The sequence below is a fragment of the Alosa sapidissima genome, chromosome 13 (assembly GCF_018492685.1).
Source record: "Alosa sapidissima isolate fAloSap1 chromosome 13, fAloSap1.pri, whole genome shotgun sequence".
NCBI classification, from domain to species: Eukaryota; Metazoa; Chordata; class Actinopteri; order Clupeiformes; family Clupeidae; genus Alosa; species Alosa sapidissima.
Genome location: NC_055969.1, coordinates 30,585,397 through 30,603,127, shown reverse-complemented (window position 1 = coordinate 30,603,127; position 17,731 = coordinate 30,585,397). Strand labels below are relative to the sequence as shown.

At 41.2% G+C, this 17,731-nt stretch overlaps 1 protein-coding gene across 5 annotated transcripts in view; it reads right to left on the bottom strand.

The window, feature by feature from the left end:
* Nucleotides 1–1,041: 1,041 nt before the first annotated feature.
* The window catches only part of LOC121679600 (probable helicase senataxin), a 32,263-nt gene continuing 15,573 nt past the window's right edge, over nt 1,042–17,731 (bottom strand). For all 5 annotated transcript variants that reach the window (XM_042058425.1, XM_042058430.1, XM_042058427.1 and 2 more), the window contains 16 exons: nt 17,598–17,712; nt 17,242–17,421; nt 12,250–12,461; nt 11,995–12,150; nt 11,746–11,887; nt 11,521–11,622; nt 11,356–11,441; nt 10,388–10,459; nt 9,712–9,867; nt 9,205–9,312; nt 6,989–7,158; nt 6,522–6,614; nt 6,254–6,430; nt 5,982–6,080; nt 2,164–2,251; nt 1,042–2,019 (listed from right to left, as the gene is read on the bottom strand). In XM_042058425.1, the coding sequence (XP_041914359.1) occupies nt 1,837–2,019; nt 2,164–2,251; nt 5,982–6,080; nt 6,254–6,430; nt 6,522–6,614; nt 6,989–7,158; nt 9,205–9,312; nt 9,712–9,867; nt 10,388–10,459; nt 11,356–11,441; nt 11,521–11,622; nt 11,746–11,887; nt 11,995–12,150; nt 12,250–12,461; nt 17,242–17,421; nt 17,598–17,712 (2,139 nt within the window). In that variant the 3' untranslated portion in view covers nt 1,042–1,836. The remainder of the gene's footprint in view (nt 2,020–2,163; nt 2,252–5,981; nt 6,081–6,253; nt 6,431–6,521; nt 6,615–6,988; nt 7,159–9,204; nt 9,313–9,711; nt 9,868–10,387; nt 10,460–11,355; nt 11,442–11,520; nt 11,623–11,745; nt 11,888–11,994; nt 12,151–12,249; nt 12,462–17,241; nt 17,422–17,597; nt 17,713–17,731) is intronic.

Sequence of the window (17,731 nt, the reverse complement as noted above, 5' to 3'; positions counted from 1 at the left end):
TTACATAGAACCCCTCAACCTGCATGTTCGTGCTGTTATTCCCCATGGGGTCACCATCACATACCTTACATTCCTATAGAGGAGGTTTCAGATGACACAGGGGTTATCTTAACATTCCTAAGTCAAAGGATGGCAACCAGTTAGATAGATAGATAGATAGATATAGATAGATTTGATAGATATACTACATAAGTTATACTACAATATTTTAATTCAATGAGAAACATATACAAATTCTCCCATAAGTGCATTTAAAGGTCATTATAAATGTATTGCTTAATTCAAATTATCCTCACATGAATTTGTATGTCAAATTCCTTCGCACCGCATGAAAGGTGGGGACATACTAATCACAAACATATAGCTAGCGCTTGCCTGGGACACTTGAGCAAGCATCATTCTGTGCCACCTTTATCTCATTCATCTTTGCTTTACTAGCTACATCATAGTGAGCTCTATAAACTGGAGTACAGTATGTTTTTAAAAAGAGCTATTTTGACTTTTTCAGTGCACATATGTGCCAGTATATTTGCTTATGTGTACAATTTACACCACACTGTATGTCATCATCACATTGATCATTCCTGATGATGTGCCCTCAGTATCTTACTTTGTTTAGACTGTCTGCATTCTGACAAAAAATGCTGTTAAACTGAGACTTGGACTAATGACTTTGAGGTCTTTTCAGCACCTGGATTTAGCTGGGCTGCAGGTAATTCTATCTATTGTAACCTTACTTTTCCTGTATCATCCACTGGTCATCTCTCAGGCCAAAATAACTTTCAATTTATTTGGTAAGATTATATAGGAGATTGAATTATCAATCAAACTACCGTAATGATTATGTAGATAATGTAGCAACATTATGTAGCAATTTTATCTTGAAATACTGGTTTCAAATCATTTTGATGGTACACTGACTTATGATAGGGAAAATTACATCTTTGTCATTGCCACTGCATCTCCATAGTGACCCCATTGTGTTATTTGTCAAATGACGCTAAAGGCTTAACCAGGATACTGAAAAGTGACAAGAAGAAGTAATATCAAGTGGAGTTTAATGGTTATAATGCATAACATACTCTGACAGCCATTTGCTAAAAGCACAAAAGCTCCAGATAAAATTAGATCCTAAACATTGTGTGCATCCCTGTTGAGCAGCCTTTCTGTTCCATTTTGTAACAGATATAAAAAAGTGACTGACCACATGAAACTTTTATAATTAAAAGGTAGATATAAAAACATTCTGTTATGTATGTACAGTGCACTATGTACACCCAGTGGTCCCAGTATGGAGATTATATATACTGTACAGTATATATAAGAAAAGGAGCTATTTCTTCAGAGTGTGGAACTTAATTAACTTGACCTGTCGGCTATGGACTGTGCCGGCACCGGACAGGGTCATTGTCTGTCACATTCGTATGAGTCACACTAGTCCCTGCTAGCCCTGAGTCTGTCACATTCGTATGAGTCACACTAGTCCCTGCTAGCCCTGAGTCTGTCACATTCGTATGAATCACACTAGTCCCTGCTAGCCCTGAGTCTGTCACATTCGTATGAATCACACTAGTCCCTGCTAGCCCTGAGTCTGTCACATTCGTATGAGTCACACTAGTCCCTGCTAGCCCTGAGTCTGTCACATTCGTATGAATCACACTAGTCCCTGCTAGCCCTGAGTCTGTCACATTCGTATGAGTCACACTAGTCCCTGCTAGCCCTGAGGGGCTGGGGTTAGGAGGCAGCAGTGAGGGGCTGCCCTGATGTCAGGATGTGAAGGGAACTTTTCCTGAGGACATGTTACTGGAGTTTGAGTCGGGGGGTTGTGCTGTTTGATCAGAAGAGATGGGGCCCGTTGGAGGGATGCAAAGACCGATCCTGTGTCCTGTGAGGGGGTGAGAGGTAGGCGTCATCTTCTTTCAGGATCTTCCGGGCATGAACTAAGTGTCGCTCCTCCGTTTTTATGATGATCCCACGGCTCTCAGCGTCCTCTATTAGAGGCTCCCAGTTTCTGTGTTTCTAAAAGGGAAAATGTATGTATGTAAACATTGTCAAGGGAAAAATAATTCCTCGATAAGCAGCATATTGCCAAATAAAAAATATCTTAATAAAAAAACCCTAAGCAGGGATTGCTATGGCTGAGATAGAGCATGCCTATATTACCTTCAGAGTGCTGAGGTGTCCCAAAATGAAAAGGCTGTATTTGGCTCTGGTGATGGCAACATTAATTTGCTGACGGCTCCCTAGAAACCTAACACACAGGAACCACATTACTTTAGAAACATAACAAACCAAAGTGTTGTCCGAAATACATTTGCGATGTTAGCCAGAGCTAACCAATTCAATAGTAGCAGAGAAGTGTAGTGCAGTGTAGTGCAGTGAATAAAACATTGGATATGAAATGTTGCATGAATCATATGATGCCATATTTTGCTTAAAGCTGCAGTTGGCAAGTCTGACAGATTGAGGGGACTTTTGCCAAAATGTTGAATGTTTACAACTCTCATGCCCCTCCCCCACTACCACCAAGCACCCTCTCATCGAGTTTGTGCTCGTCAGTGTGCACCAGACTGCAACAGACTGTGATTGACAGTCAGATCTTACACAGCCCTGCTCTGATTGGACCAGAAGAACCAGAGCTGTGGATTTTTGCAAAACAAATAACAGGCTCTAGGTGGAGGTAGAAGTGTGGGTTTTTTTTTCTAAAACCGGCTGATTTATGTTGTTCTGTCAGAGCATAGTGTTGGTTTCAGTGAATATGATCAAAAAAATCTTGCTAACGGCAGGCTTTAATGATCAACTTAAGAGAAATTGCTGTCATTAAGCCTGTCATTATCTCTGCTAACAGCACAAGAATGATGTGCACAGACAAAGAACAGCACTCGGCACCTGTCCATCCCACAACCCTTGTTCTTGGCGACTCTGCTGTGAGACATATAGATGGGGAAGGGATGATTGTACGCTGTTTTCCAAATACATCAGTGTCTGAGACAAAGAACAGACTTACAGAAATAGTGTCAAAATATAAAACAATCAAATGCATCATTGTGCATGTAGGAGCAAATGACATTTACAAAGAGCCGCTGTATGCCCGAGAAGATTTCAAGGAACTTTTTTCTGTCCTATATGAGCTTGGAATACAAATTTTCATCAGTGGTCCACTCCCAGCCTTTTCAGTTTAAACACCTGGCTCGCAAAAACATGCTTTTCAGTTGGAATTAACTTTATTGACAATTTCAACCTTTTCTGGAATTGCAGAGAATTTCAGACCAAGTAGCACAGAACTCAGTTGGACTGGAGCCAAAATCTGAACCGAAAACTATCGCCTCTCTCTGCACCACTCAGCATTTTTGCTGCCAACCTTGTGCCGACCCTCTGATAAGTGCTCAGTAGCTGTACAGACGGAACAAGACATCAACAACTCGGCTAAACCAAAACACTCTGCACGAGCTGAAACAGTCATGCCGAACCCCCCCTGCTGTAGGGCCCACTGACAATCACCCAGCAGCCCCCACTGAAATAAAGATCTTGGAGGAACATAAACATCCCGCTCAACAATGCCCAACCACATCCACTGGAACAAATGAGCATGAGGAGATAAACTATGTTGGAGTGCTGCAGAAATCTATATCACCTACCACGACTGCGGAGACGGCATCAGGAAAGAAGAGTTATGCTGACATACCAGTGACAAGGACACTGCTAGAATTACTGTGGAAAGTGAACTACCTAAGCGGTCAAATGGAGACTGTGAACATGTGGAAGCAACACCCCACCCCAACTCGCCTGAATACCCATCACCATCTCCACCCCAGCATATGTCACTCCCTGCAAGTACTGTATGCAGAGATCAATGCCAATAACCAGGCAGCTTTTTAACAGCCCAATACCATCAGTATACCATCAGTCCCTCCGTGACTGTCCCTCCTTTCCTTTCTTCAAAGCTCACCTCAAGACCTTTCAAGACTCATCGCAATTCTTTTATTTTTTTTACTGTTTGTGTTTGTGTTTGTGTTTTGTTTTGTTTTGTTTGTGTTGGCTTTGTAAAGTGACCTTGAGTCTGAGAAAGGCATTATATAAATAAAACATATTATTATTATTATTATTATTATTATTGTTATTATCATTATTATTATATCAGCCCGAGACCTTCAACTGTGTTCCCAACCTTTACAGCACCAAAAAAGCCCCCCCCCCCCCCTCCCCATTCAATAGAATCTTTTCAGCAGTCATAATGCCTTCCTAAAAAGACTATCAAACAGCTTCAGATGTTGCAAAATGCAGCGGCTTCCAGTAAGTCACATAATTGACTTTAAAACGCTTCTGCTTGTTTATAAATCACTAAATGGAACGGAACCAAATTACCTAGCAGACATGCTTCAGCAGTACACACCTTCCAGACCTCTCAGGTCTCAGGAGAAATACTTGTTAGTAAAACCTACTGTTAGTACTAAACATGGTGAAGCAGCATTTAGTTGCTATGCAGTTCAGCTCTGGAACCAACTCAGATGAGATCAAAATTGCACCAACTGTAGCCAGTTTAAAATCTAGACTTAAGACCAAACTTTTCTCAGATACTTTCTGCTTCCTGATCACTTATTTTTTACATTTCTAAATTTGGGAAAGTCTTTCAGCTAAAATTTTAATAGTTTCTATGCTGTTTTTTATTTAATTATTACTTTTTAATTATAAACACTTTTGAATTATTGCCCTTTTATGCTTTTTACCTTGTGTGTTTTTTATTATTATTATTATTATTATTATTATTATTCTTTACTTAAACTATTCTTTGACTATTGCCCTTCTATGGTTTTATCAGCTATTCCTGTTTGCTTTTGTTTATGTAAAGCACATTGAATGACCTCTGTGTATGAAATGTGCTATGTAAATAAAGTTCACTTGACTTGACTTGACTTCCTAAGGATTTTTCAGGATGATTTTCCTCTGTTGCTTGTCTGTGCAGGATTACACAAAAACTAGCACTCTTATCATATAATTTGGTGCAAATGTGTAACATAGGCCAATGAAGAACCATTTAAAATGTTGAGTCCCTCTGACTCATGGGGTGGCTCAACGGCCTTCGTTTCACTATCGCCACGCCAACGCTGTAAGATCCTGTATCGGGTTGGGCCTTAGTTGGATTTATTTGCTTTCTGAGTGATATTCTTGTCTATCATGTTATAAAGACAGCATGAAATTTAGCATCTTTTGCGTATTCATATCTAAGTATGTTCTTTGTCATTTTTTCAAGTTATATTTTTGTAGCTTGGCTGACACCAAACCAATTCTCAACTATCTGTCATCACATCAAAACCCATCACATGCCAGATAATGTGATTCTTTCCTGAGTTTTTGGTTGCTTGAATGGGAGGAAGGCCAGACAGATCTGCCAGAGCAAATTAAAGTGTGCTTCAGGATTTGTCTGATTCCTGGGTGTGCCTGGGTCCCTGCGGGCACTGGGCCATTGTGTGTAGCTGAACACCTACGCTACCACTGCGCTATAGCACACCAAAAAGAATAGCATATTTGCACACATATCCTGTAACCTGAAAAATCCAGACCCTGATAATCTAGAAAGATTAAGGGTCTGGCAAAGAGCAATGTAATGGCCCAACTTGAGGGGCAGCATCTCACTGCACGCAATTGGATAACACTAGACCATGTTTACTCTGAATGATTTCGGACTTCGACGCAATCGGATAACACTACGACCAATGTGTACTGTCCTCCAACGTTGCAGCGCTGTCTTCATCAGTTTAGTTAGTCTCGAATTTGTTGGGGTAAAAGTAACTCTCGCTCTCGCGAGAACTCTGGATTTCCAGGGTACATATACTGTACAACATATACAAAATAGCTGCAGAAGAGCACAACGACCATCAAATTCCAATTCAAAATAAGTAACAAAGCCTTGAAAAAAAAGTCTGAAAACACAAGTACCGTTGCTTGCAGATGAACAGGTGTACACAATCACACAGACTTACTCGGTGGAGTCCACTTTATTGCTGGATCGCACACAGGACACAATGATACAGTCATTCTCTCTACCCTGAAATCTACTGACTGAGTCCACCACCACTTTCCTAACATGGAGACAAAACAAAGACACAAAAACAACAATTCAATGAACATACAGTACAACACTCAATGTGTATGCAGTAAAAACAATAAACAATTCCCCCAAAACCCAACATTAAGACATCTAGTGATACTGTGGGATTGAGAGTGGGAAAAAGTTTGGTGGTCCGACACTAACTTTGATAAGCCTTTTCCTTGGAGGGCTTGGCAAATCCGAAACTTCTGTGCATTGCACTGTGTAATGACCCCAACAACCCCAGCAAGTGACTTGCCGGGATTGCGGAGCTGGTAGCTCTTAGTGACCAACCGTACCAACTCTACAGTCAGTTCCACCTCCTTAGGGTTGAAATATGAGCTGCCATGCACACACAGAGAAATTGTCAACATAAGTAAAGGAGCAGCACATGCTTATTTTTTAAATGCATTTCTTTAAGGTGATGACATACTCCCTCTCTCTCATCTCCTGTCCATCAGCAACATCAAACACCCTGTAGGACTTACAAGCCCAGTCACTAGAGCAGCGACTCTGAGCGATCGTTCTGAAAGACATACCCAAACTGTATCTGTCAAATATACCGAAAACTGAGCTGTGACTGCAATGTGAAATATGTCAGGATTTGTATCGGTGCACCCCAAAATATTACTGACCACTTATGCACATTATGCAGGTTTTTAGGGTTTCCTGTGGTTAGTTATTGTAGCAAATAATTTCATTCATTCATTCATTCATTTATTAAATGTTTTCCTTTTTGATGGATTGACAGATAGAAATGACTGTGCAAAAGGATTTCTGTTTATTGACTGATAGAAACGTGTGTCAATCCTATAATCCGTTAAATCCATTTCAATTCATTTGCCACCAGTCAAGCATTAGCTTTAGGACATGCATGGACAGTAAATATGTGCATCTCACCTATCCGCCTTGAGTAAGTTTCCGTAGAAGTATTTGGATGGGAAGTTTTGGATATCCACGTGCATCCTGTATTGCTGACTCAGGAAGTGGGTGTGTGGGGGGCTCAGTAGCTGTACACACTTGTGAAGTCGATCCATCAGTGACTGGTCAAACCTGAGCTTCTTTGTTTTCTGTCACACACACACACACACACACACACACACACACACACACACGTGTCCCGGGAATCCTTGACACAAAATAACTGAAGGAAAAAAAATCTGGAAAAAAAAACTCTGACTAAACCTACATGTATATGACCATATGAACATCACCAACATAACAGCCTTAAAGAGCATGTCATTGCGGTTTTCAAGCAGGCACATTCCTATATCTGTGTTTCATTGAATTAAGCCCACAACATCTACAGAAGGCTCCACAGTATCTGGTGTCCCACAAATATTAACAAATTCTTCAGTCAATCCTCTTTGTTGCTGTGGCCGTTTATGATAAGATCAGCATCCCTGTAATTTGCCAGCAGAGAACACAGAGCCATAACGCACACATAGCTTACAGCTTCCATCTTCACCCTATTGACTGAGGCTCTGTGGAGTTAGAAGAACATCATAGGTGGCTCCTGCAATGAACTGAATGTGTTTATCATCCCTGGCCAATAGCTCTCTCCAGCTAATCTCTCCCTTCTCAACACCACACCAGTTCATCCATTGTCCTTGTTTCACTTCAGACACCACTGCTGAATGTGTAGTTTGCTCTTCTTGTTTCCGGAATAAAGCTGGCTTAGACTTACCGCATGCTTTACAGCTGGTATAAGACCAAGCCCTGCTCTTCCCTTCTGCACCTGCCCGATGATATCCTGATCCTGAGCAGTGCACCTTGGAGCATGCTTGACTTGAGCATGCTTGACTTGAGCGAGCAGCACCAAATTCCTGGGGGTGCACATCAGCGAAGACCTCTCCTGGACCACCAACACTGCATCACTGGCGAAGAGAGCTCAGCGCCGCCTGTACTTCCTGCGGAAACTCAGGCGAGCAAGTGCTCCACCAGCCATCATGACCACATTCTACCGAGGCACCAATGAGAGCATCCTCTCCAGCTGTATCGCTGTGTGGGGCGGAAGCTGCACTGAATACAACAGGAAAGCCCTGCAGCGCATAGTGAACACAGCTGGAAGGATTATTGGTGCTTCACTCCCCTCTCTGAAGGACATTTACACCACCCACCTCACCCGCAAGGCGACCAAAATTGTGAGTGATGCAAGTCACCCCGCTCACAATCTGTTTGATCTACTGCCCTCTGGGAAGAGGTACAGAAGCCTGCGCTCCCGCACTACCAGACTCACCAACAGCTTCATACACCAAGCTGTAAGGATGCTGAACTCTCTCCCTCCTCTCCCCCCTCCACCCTCAGCTACATAACATCCTGGACATTGGACCCACAATGGCCGCCTGCACTACTCCACTTGCACACTTGCACACTTGTACACTTTACAACTTGTTGTTGTTGTCCTGAAAACACAACACTTCTGCTGCTCTTACATAACTTGCACCACTATGCCACTTTCTTTCTTACTTAGGTCAAACAGAACTACCCAAGCCTTTTATTGGCCTGACTCTGCACTAGTATTTTATTGACTGTCTATGCACAATTTCAACCAAATTTTGCTGCTCTTATTTTTTTCATTATTATATGTGCCCTCTTATTTACTTATTTACTTACTTTTTTGTTTACTTGAATGTTATGTTTGTCTGTGGACTTAAATTGGTAAAATATGTCTTGTCTTCACCGTGGGATAGTGAGAAACATAATTTCGATCTCTTTGTATGTCTGGAACATGTGAAGAAATTGACAATAAAGCTGACTTTGACTTTGACTTTGACTGCTTCCCGTGGATTCCACTTCTTACCTGAGCGCTTTGTGTTGCACTCTGTGCATGAAAAATGCCAGCCTGATGTCGTCATACTCAATTCTAGTCAGAACTTCCCTACCTTACATGTTGTGGGCGAGGCTAAGTTCGGCTGGCACCCAGGCTAGAAAAATGTGCTATATAAATAAAATACTTACTTACTTACTTACTTACTTACTTACCTGTTTTAACTATTAGGGCAGTGTTCTTTATGACTGGATCCTTGGACTGAGACGGTGTCATCTGCAAGCTAGTCTTTCCGTAAATGTCTCTAAATTAGAAAATATTCTCATCCTTGCCTAGTAGACAATACCTGTGATTTGACTGTTGGTGGGAGCTGCTCAGGATCTCCCACCAGGACAAGTGAGGGGCAACGGAACAGCAGAGGAATCAGAGTCTCTGTCTCCTTGGCCTGACCAGCCTATGACACACACACACACACACACACATTTGAATGCTTTTATTTGGATCTGAAAGGCAAGCAAGGAAAACAAGATCCAAATACCTGGGAAGAGTCATTAATAAGGTGACAGGTCTACATGGCTCACATGCTTTTACAGGTCCTTCCATTTATAATACTCAGCACATTAAGGATAAACAAAACATCTTCGTCTCCATATTTGCATGCTCCCTATAGTGACCAAATGAAATGGGTAACCTCATACACTGACATGCATGTGTAGGGTACATTTGCATGTACACACACACATACACACACACACACACAGAAATTGTGCAATAAGGATACATTGCTATGGGTGACTACACTGCGGACTTTCACCAGTAGATTGCCCACAGCCAATCCCTCACCTCACCTCACCTCATCAATGATGACACAGTTGAATGGCACATCGTCCTGAAGTTGGGAAGGGAATTCCGTTTGCAGGTCGACACCTCCGCTGGTGCTCAGGGTGCAGCAGATGATGTTGGCCTCCTGCAGTATGAGCCGCTGCACGTTTTCTTCCCCGCTATTGCACTGTGGACAAGAGACGGACACAAATGCCTTTTAATTGGCTAAAAGCCTTTAATTGGCTAAATGCCTTTTAATTGGCTAAAAGCCAGTGGTGGTTTTAATTGGCTAAAAGCCAGTGGTGGTTTTAATTGGCTAAAAGCCAGTGGTGGTGTTAATTGGCTAAAAGCCAGTGGTGGTTTTAATTGGCTAAAAGCCAGTGGTGGTTTTAATTGGCTAAAAGCCAGTGCTGGTGACATTAGTTAGGCAAAGGACTCATGGTGAGTCAGTGGCAGTCGTCACTGAATTTAAAAGCCTAGTCGTCCATTTGTGTGTGTGTGTGTGAGTGTGTGTGTGTGTGTGTGTGTGTGTGTGTGTGTGTGTGTGTGTGTGTGTGTGTGTGTGTGTGTGAGTGTAGTGTGTGTGTGAGTGTAGTGTGTGTGTGAGTGTGTGTGTGTGTGTGTGTGTGTGTGTGTGTGTGTGTGTGTGTGTGTGAGTGTGTACACACAAATGTACCCTACACATGCATGTCAGTGTATGAGGTTACCCGTTTCATTTGGTCACAGAGTGTCTTCCTCCGTTCCTCCAGTTGTATTTTTTTCCCCAGCACTTTGTTACGCTACAGAGAAGCAGCAACAAGTTAGTGCTGTGAATAAAGAAAACCAGCAGAAGAAACTCAAACATTTCCTAACCCCTGAGGTAATGAGCAGCAGTGTTGGGCAAGTTACTTCAAAAACTTAATGTATTATGTATTACTTATTACTGCCATTTCAAAGTAATTTGTTAAATTATAATATTATTGTCTTTGAATTGAGTTTGAATTAAGACATTACACTACTATTGCATTACCTTTAAGTTACTTTTACCAAAATATCTAGACATATGGATTTGGCATTCTAAATGCAGTTTATTACGCTCAATTAACCTTTTATTGCAGCTTATTACGCTCAATTCTTTAAAAAAATAATTGACTCAAAAGAAATAACTCCTCTGTTTCTTTTCGCAGTGTTGTTTGTGAATATGTATCAAAACAAAACAGCATTTAATTTCGGGTTAAAATGCATTGTGACGTGTGTTACTGAAGTTTGTAACTGAGTAAAATATTACCCACATTTTTTGTAATGTCTTACATTACCGCATGACAGCAAAAAGCTGTAAATATATTAGTGTTACTCCCAACACTGATGAGCTGCTATTTAAATAATGCAGCTAACTACATATATCTTTTTTTATTGACAAGCCCATGGGTGCGCTTACTGCGCTATGTTTATTTGACAGGTTATCAGTTCATGCACTTGGTGGAAATAATGATCACTGTGTTGGGTGAAGCTAGGAAGAAGACTTGTGTTACACTTGGCGACACGATGCGCTGAGAGTCAGATAGGACCCTAAATTTGTCACAGTCATTAAATTAGATCATTGCCTGATGTCAGTAAATGTAACTCTGTCTGAATTCGACACACACACACACACACACACACAAACACACACACACACACACACACACACCCTTACCTTCTCTTGAGTTTGGGAGTTGCCATGCATTTCGTTCAGGTTCTGTATCCTCTGCGCCAAAGTTGCAATCTCCTGCATATCCCACTCTATGCAAGCCACATGGGAAACGTGTTGAGACTGAGCCAGGGCAGTTTGCAATGTGTGTAGCTGTGTGAGGAACCTCACCTATTCGCCGTTTGGCTAGAAGGTGCAAACTGAACTTTTCAGCTAGCCCAGAGATGTTTTTCTCACTGCCCAGTCTCACCAGATTAACACCTTCACAGTTGCCTATGCAGAACAAAAAAATTATTTATTGCCTATGCAGAACAAAAAAATTATTTATCACTCGTATGATCACACGCAGTTACACTAGATACAAGCAGCAGCATCCACGTGTGTGCTGTTGTGTACCTCTGCGCCTTCCATCTTTGCTTTTTATTTTTCGAAAGAAGACAATGATTTTCTCCATTAGATTGTCGATTGCAGCAGCGGAAGGAGCACAGACGAGTGTGTGCCAAGGCTTTTGCCCAGTGGGGTCCGCTGCACTAAACTTCTGAAACATACACATGGCGGCTGGTCAGTGGTTGTGAACTGAGAGAATCCGTATATAAAGCATACACACACACACACACACACACACACACACACACACACACTCACCTGTGACAATTGATAGAGTAGGTGTACAATGGTGTGACTCTTGCCAGTTCCAGGGGGCCCATGGATCATACATATTTGGGGGGTTGGCTGTTCACTCATCACCATAGAAAGAACACAATTTATGGCCTTAGCCTGGTCGGTATTGCATCTCTCAAACTAAGGAAAGATGCAAAAAACAATTACATTACATTATATGCATGTGTACTAAAATGCTGACATCCAAAAGCCCAGAGATGACATAAGATGCTTTCTTACCATGGATTCAGAATCTGGTAGGACATGTGCAAAGTGCTTATCTGGTGCCAGGATTGTGTGGATTAGGGCATTGTCGCGAATGTGGCACACAGCATTGAGCTCCCGCATGGCACTCCGTATACTGCCAATCACCTCACAATCTACCTGCTGCTTGTCAACGGACAACACACTGCCACATGTCTGTACTTTCAGTTTCAGCTCTCGCCTCAAATCTGTCCAGATGCAAAAATAGAAGAGAATAGTAGTATGGGATTAGTTTTAGCCTGCTCTTGTATTGTGTGTACACACACACTGTGACACTGCCACATTAGTTATGAATGGTTCTATTCAATATATAACGGTAATCAGCATATCCATGGAAAAAATTAAGTGAAATCCTTGCAAGGTTGATCATACATTTTCTGGAGTGCTTATTTGCTTATCTTTTTGTGTTTTGCTGCTGCTGAAAGCATCATCAATACAGGCATCCATGCTATGCAGACTAAACTGAATAACTGAACTAGTGCTTTAAAAAACTTTATTCATCGTATTGCAGTGATAGTCCAGCCTAAACGATGTCCAGACCAACCGTCAAGCAATAGGGTGAGGTGAGATGTCATCAGCTGGTGCCCCCCGATGAAACCTGACTTAAAGATGGCTGCGGCCTATCTTTTATACCCCTTGGCCTTCGAGAAGTGCCCTCTTCTCGCGCCATTTTCAAAAAACACCTTTTGGCCAATCAACATCTGACAGGGTTAATAATATTGGTGGAAACCATTTTCCCATCATGCATAAAAATATATACAAAATAACTACAAAACTGTGTAGCTCTGGGTCTTTCTGGCTCTATCCAGTTGGGTGTAAGCAGGGCTTTCTTATCTTGTTTACTTCATAGCAGACAATGCCCACCTGTTACTTGGCCTTGCTCTTATCCTGACCAGCTGACATCCTCCCCTCTCTCTTGACCATCTAATGAGGATGTCTTTTCCTAGTGTCTTCATCTTCCTGCTCCCCACTCCCTGACTGTTGCTCTGGTCTGCTCAAGATGTGTAACTGAAATGCTCATAATTACTGCAGTAATATTAAAACGTATAAAACCATAAATGCATCCTTTAAGTCATATAAAACACCACATTGCCTATGGAGCAATTTTTTAAAAGTCTAGCAGCAGAGTTTTGTATAGTTCCAATTTCTTTATATGCTTTTTTGGGAGACCAGTATAAAGTGTATTGCAGTAGTCTAAACTACTAATGATAAAGACATGGATTCATTTCTCTGCATCTTGTTGAGTTAAAAAAGGCCACACTTTGCCAATGTTTCTCAGGTGGAAATAAGCTCTCTGGGTAACTTCACTAATATGGGGCTTGAAGCTTAAAGGAGAACTCGGGCCATTTTTAACTCAGAGCTCAGTTGATCATGTTCACGGAATACCGTTGGTCGGTAAAACCATGAAAAAACGGTGCTGTCTGACGCGAGACAGCCGGTCTAGGGCTTACAAGCTATGCTATGGGGGCATGCACTAAACTTACAAGCTATGCTATGGGGCCATGCACTACACTGCGCCTTTGTTCCTCTTAACAGACTCAAAATGTCATGACAAGTGCTGTGCAACATGAACAGGGTCCTTTCATTGCTACCTCATTGATGCACAGTACATATTTACAGTAAGTAAATAAAATGAATCATGTGGAAATACATGATTAAATGAATGAAACAATGTAGAAATAAGCTACATAAATAGCCTACATAAATGAAGCAATGTGGAAATAGAAAAATAGATAAATCAAGCAATGTGGAAATACATAAATAAATAAATTAAGTAATAGAAAGAAAGAAAGAAAGAAAGAAAGAAAGAAAGTGAGTAGAATTTTGAATTTGATTCGGGACAGAACTGGTAACTAGTGAAGCTGAGAAAGAATAGGGGTGATATGTGCAGATCTCTTGGTATGAGTGATTAGTCTGGCTGCGGAGTTCTGAATGTATTGTAGTCTTTGAAGTGATTTAGTGGGGAGGCCAATGAATAGGGAGTTGCAGTAGTCTAGACGGAATGTAATGAAGGAGTGAACCAGGGTTTGTGCAACAGGGCGAAGGCGGGCAATGTTCCGGAGGTGAAAGAATGCCGTTTTAGTGAAGGATTTAATGTGGGGGTCGAAACAGAGTGAGGAGTCAAGCAGTATGCCAAGGTTTCTGACAACAGGAGCGGATTTGACAATTGTACCATCAATGTTCAGACTGAGACTATGAAATTTGGACAGTTGAGGTTTGGGGCTGATAAGAAGGATTTCAGTTTTATCTGTTGTTACGACCCGGCTCTAAGCCAAAAGCAATAAATAACCATTACCAAAAAGTCTAGGGGAAAGTAAAAGCATGTATGCAAGTGTATTCATGTGGGTGCGTGTATGCCAAAGTCAGTATGATGTTCCAAGATGGAAAGATGGTGCCGGTGAGAGAGAGATAACCCAGAGGTGCCTGCAACAGAAAAGTGCCCCAAATCAAGAGAGAGAACAACCCCTTAAATACCGACACACCTTCACCAGGTGTGCGTGATTAGCCAATTAGCACAAGGGGTCGTAACACTGTGTTGAGTTTTAGAAAGTTATCTTGCATCCATAGCTTTAAATCAGAAAGGCAGTTAGTGTGAACTGGGAAGAGAGGGAGGATGTAGTGAGATATAACATATGTTCATTTTTAATTTGATGCCAGCAACATGTTTAAAAAAAAGTTGGGACAAGGAATGTTTACCACTGTGCTGCTTCACCTCTTCATTTAACAAAATTCTGTAAATGTTTAGGAACTGAGGAGACCAGTTGCTAGAGTTTTGAGAATGAAATGTTGTTCCATTACTCCCCGATTTCATTCCATTCTAATTTGACAAATCTGTAATGCAGACAGGCCATTTTAGCACCTATGCTAAACCTATCTATGAGGAATTGCTGTTTAAATATGTGCAGAATTCATTTTGGCATTGTTTTCCTGAAATATGCAAGGTCTTCCCTGGAAAAAACATTGTCTGGATGGTAATACATGTTGCTCATTCAGAATTGATTGTGCTTTGCCAAAATGTTAAGATGCACATGCTGTAGGCACAAATGCTCCTCCACACCCTCATATATGTTGGATTTCAAACTGAGCACTAAAACATGTTGGATAGGTTGGATACTTGGATAGGCCCTCTTCCAAATGAGTCCATGATTTCCAAAAAGAATGGCACATTTTGATTGGTCTAACCACAGGACCTTTTTCCATGTTACCTCAGTCTATTTCAAACAAGCTCAGGCCCAGATAAGATGGTGGTATTTTCTGTATCATGTCTCAATACAATTTTGGCCGATTTGGCAGTTACAATTTTGGCTGCAGTTTTTGAATTGAGTATCAAACTGTGCACATAGACAATGGTTATCAGAGGTTTTCCGGAGCCCATACAGTGACAGGTCTGGAAACAAGTCTGGTTTTGATGCAGTGCCATCTGAGGTCCAAGGCCATCCAGTATTGTTTTTTCAGCTCTTTCCCTTGTTTGCAAAGATTTCTCTGGATTCTCTGAATGTTTTAATAATATTATGACCTGTAGATGATGAACTCCCCAAATAGTTGCACACAGGTTTACACAGAGTGATGAATACCCCTACATCTTCACTTTGAAGAGACCCTGCCTCTCTGGGATGCTCTTTTTCATACCCAATTGTGTTGTGTTCATACCCTAATTAGTTGTGAAACATTCCTCCTTTTGTTTTCTTTATCATTACACAACTTTCCAGCATTTTGTTACCCCCGTCCCAACTTTTTCTGAAACATGTTGTCACATTCAAAATTAACATATATTTTCCATTAAATAGTCAAATTTGTCATTTTCAACATTTGATATGTTGTCTGTGTCCTTTTTGCAAGAGATTTGCAGATTATTACATTCTGTTTTTTATTAACATTTTACATTCTACATTGTAGTAGAAATGTTGGATTACTAACTAATCTTATGACATAGAGGTGATTAATAATACATTTTCATATATTATGCGTATGCTTTTCTATACATTCAATACTGGGCATCAACTTTGCTTTGTCTGTCATTTGCTCTCTCCGTGTCATGACTTTCTAATAAAGGTCATGCGACCCCCTTTGTCACGAGTTAAGGGTTTTCTGCCTGAGGCAGTAATATTAGCAATATCCTGACAGGAAATGGACTATGGCAAGAAAATGCTGAAGGATGTATATTGTATTGACCAATTATCTTACTTACTTGGAGTAGCCACATGACTTATGGCCACATGCTATGTCCAAGAAGTGTACATGTATTGTTGTATTTCTGCAAGTATGAGGAGTTTTGGAAAAGAACATTGTACTCATGGGATTTGTATTACCACAATGTAACCAACATGTATAAGATGGGGTCTCGCCCTAGATAACTTCGAGTAGTGTTACTGGAACGTGCTGTTGCCAGTGACTTGCTCCCGGTGAATAAACCTGCAGTGATTTCTCACACCTGAGTGTGCCTGGAGATTTTTTCACAACATTCCAACTTTTTCTGATTTGGGGTTATAGAAGCCTACATCCTAGATCCTAGAGTTTCCATTATTTTCAGCAATTACCTTAGAGAAGTGGATCCTTATCTCATATATATAATTATAGTTTAGAAGTGGATCCTTATCTCACATATATAATTATAGTTTGCTATTTTTTTTTGTTAGAATGGAACGGTGAACTTGTATCTTAGATTTCCTCCATGTTCTCTCAGTTTTTCTACAGGATCTTTTTTGGTCATGGACATTTTCGTTCATCCAAATTCAGTTTGCTACAGGGCCATATAATAATAACAATAAGACATAAGAATGCCCATCCAGCATTCTACAGTCTATGGGCAAGAGTGAATAAGGTGGTGGGGGAGTGTTTGGGAAGCTCCCAAAGACCCACATCAGACCTGAAAAGGTTCGCTCTTGAAACTACAGCTTGACCAGGTTAACCTGACTGAAAATGATAGAAGAAGAAACTTGAAACTAGAAATATGATCACAGGTCATACCTGTAACTTCACTGTGGGAAACGACACCAAAGTGTGGTTGTGGTTCACAATCAACTGGTTTGTGTTCATCGTTGAAGTGCGAGTAAGTATTTGAAGCCGTGTTTTGTGGGAGCCATAGGATCACAACGTCGTCCTCTTTTGGGTAGAACTGTTGAGACTCCTGCTGGGGTGTGAGATTTGCTGTTCAAGACACATACCCACAGTTAGAATCACTCAAACACTTAAACCATTATTTCACATAGGCAGACAGCTGACTATTCTTATTGGTATAGAGATGCAAGACAAATGCAGGAGAAAGACTAGAGAAGCAGATGGTGTAGAAAGTAGGCATTCAAGACAGGGTGGGGGGGTTTTACCAGTAAAATTAGCATTGGTGCCAGTGAAGAGGCCAGTATCCAAAGACCCGTAATCAACAGACTGAACCATCAGCTTCAGTTTGACCCGGTCCTCCCTCAGCCACTCACTGACCAGCTGTGAAGCAAACCAGATT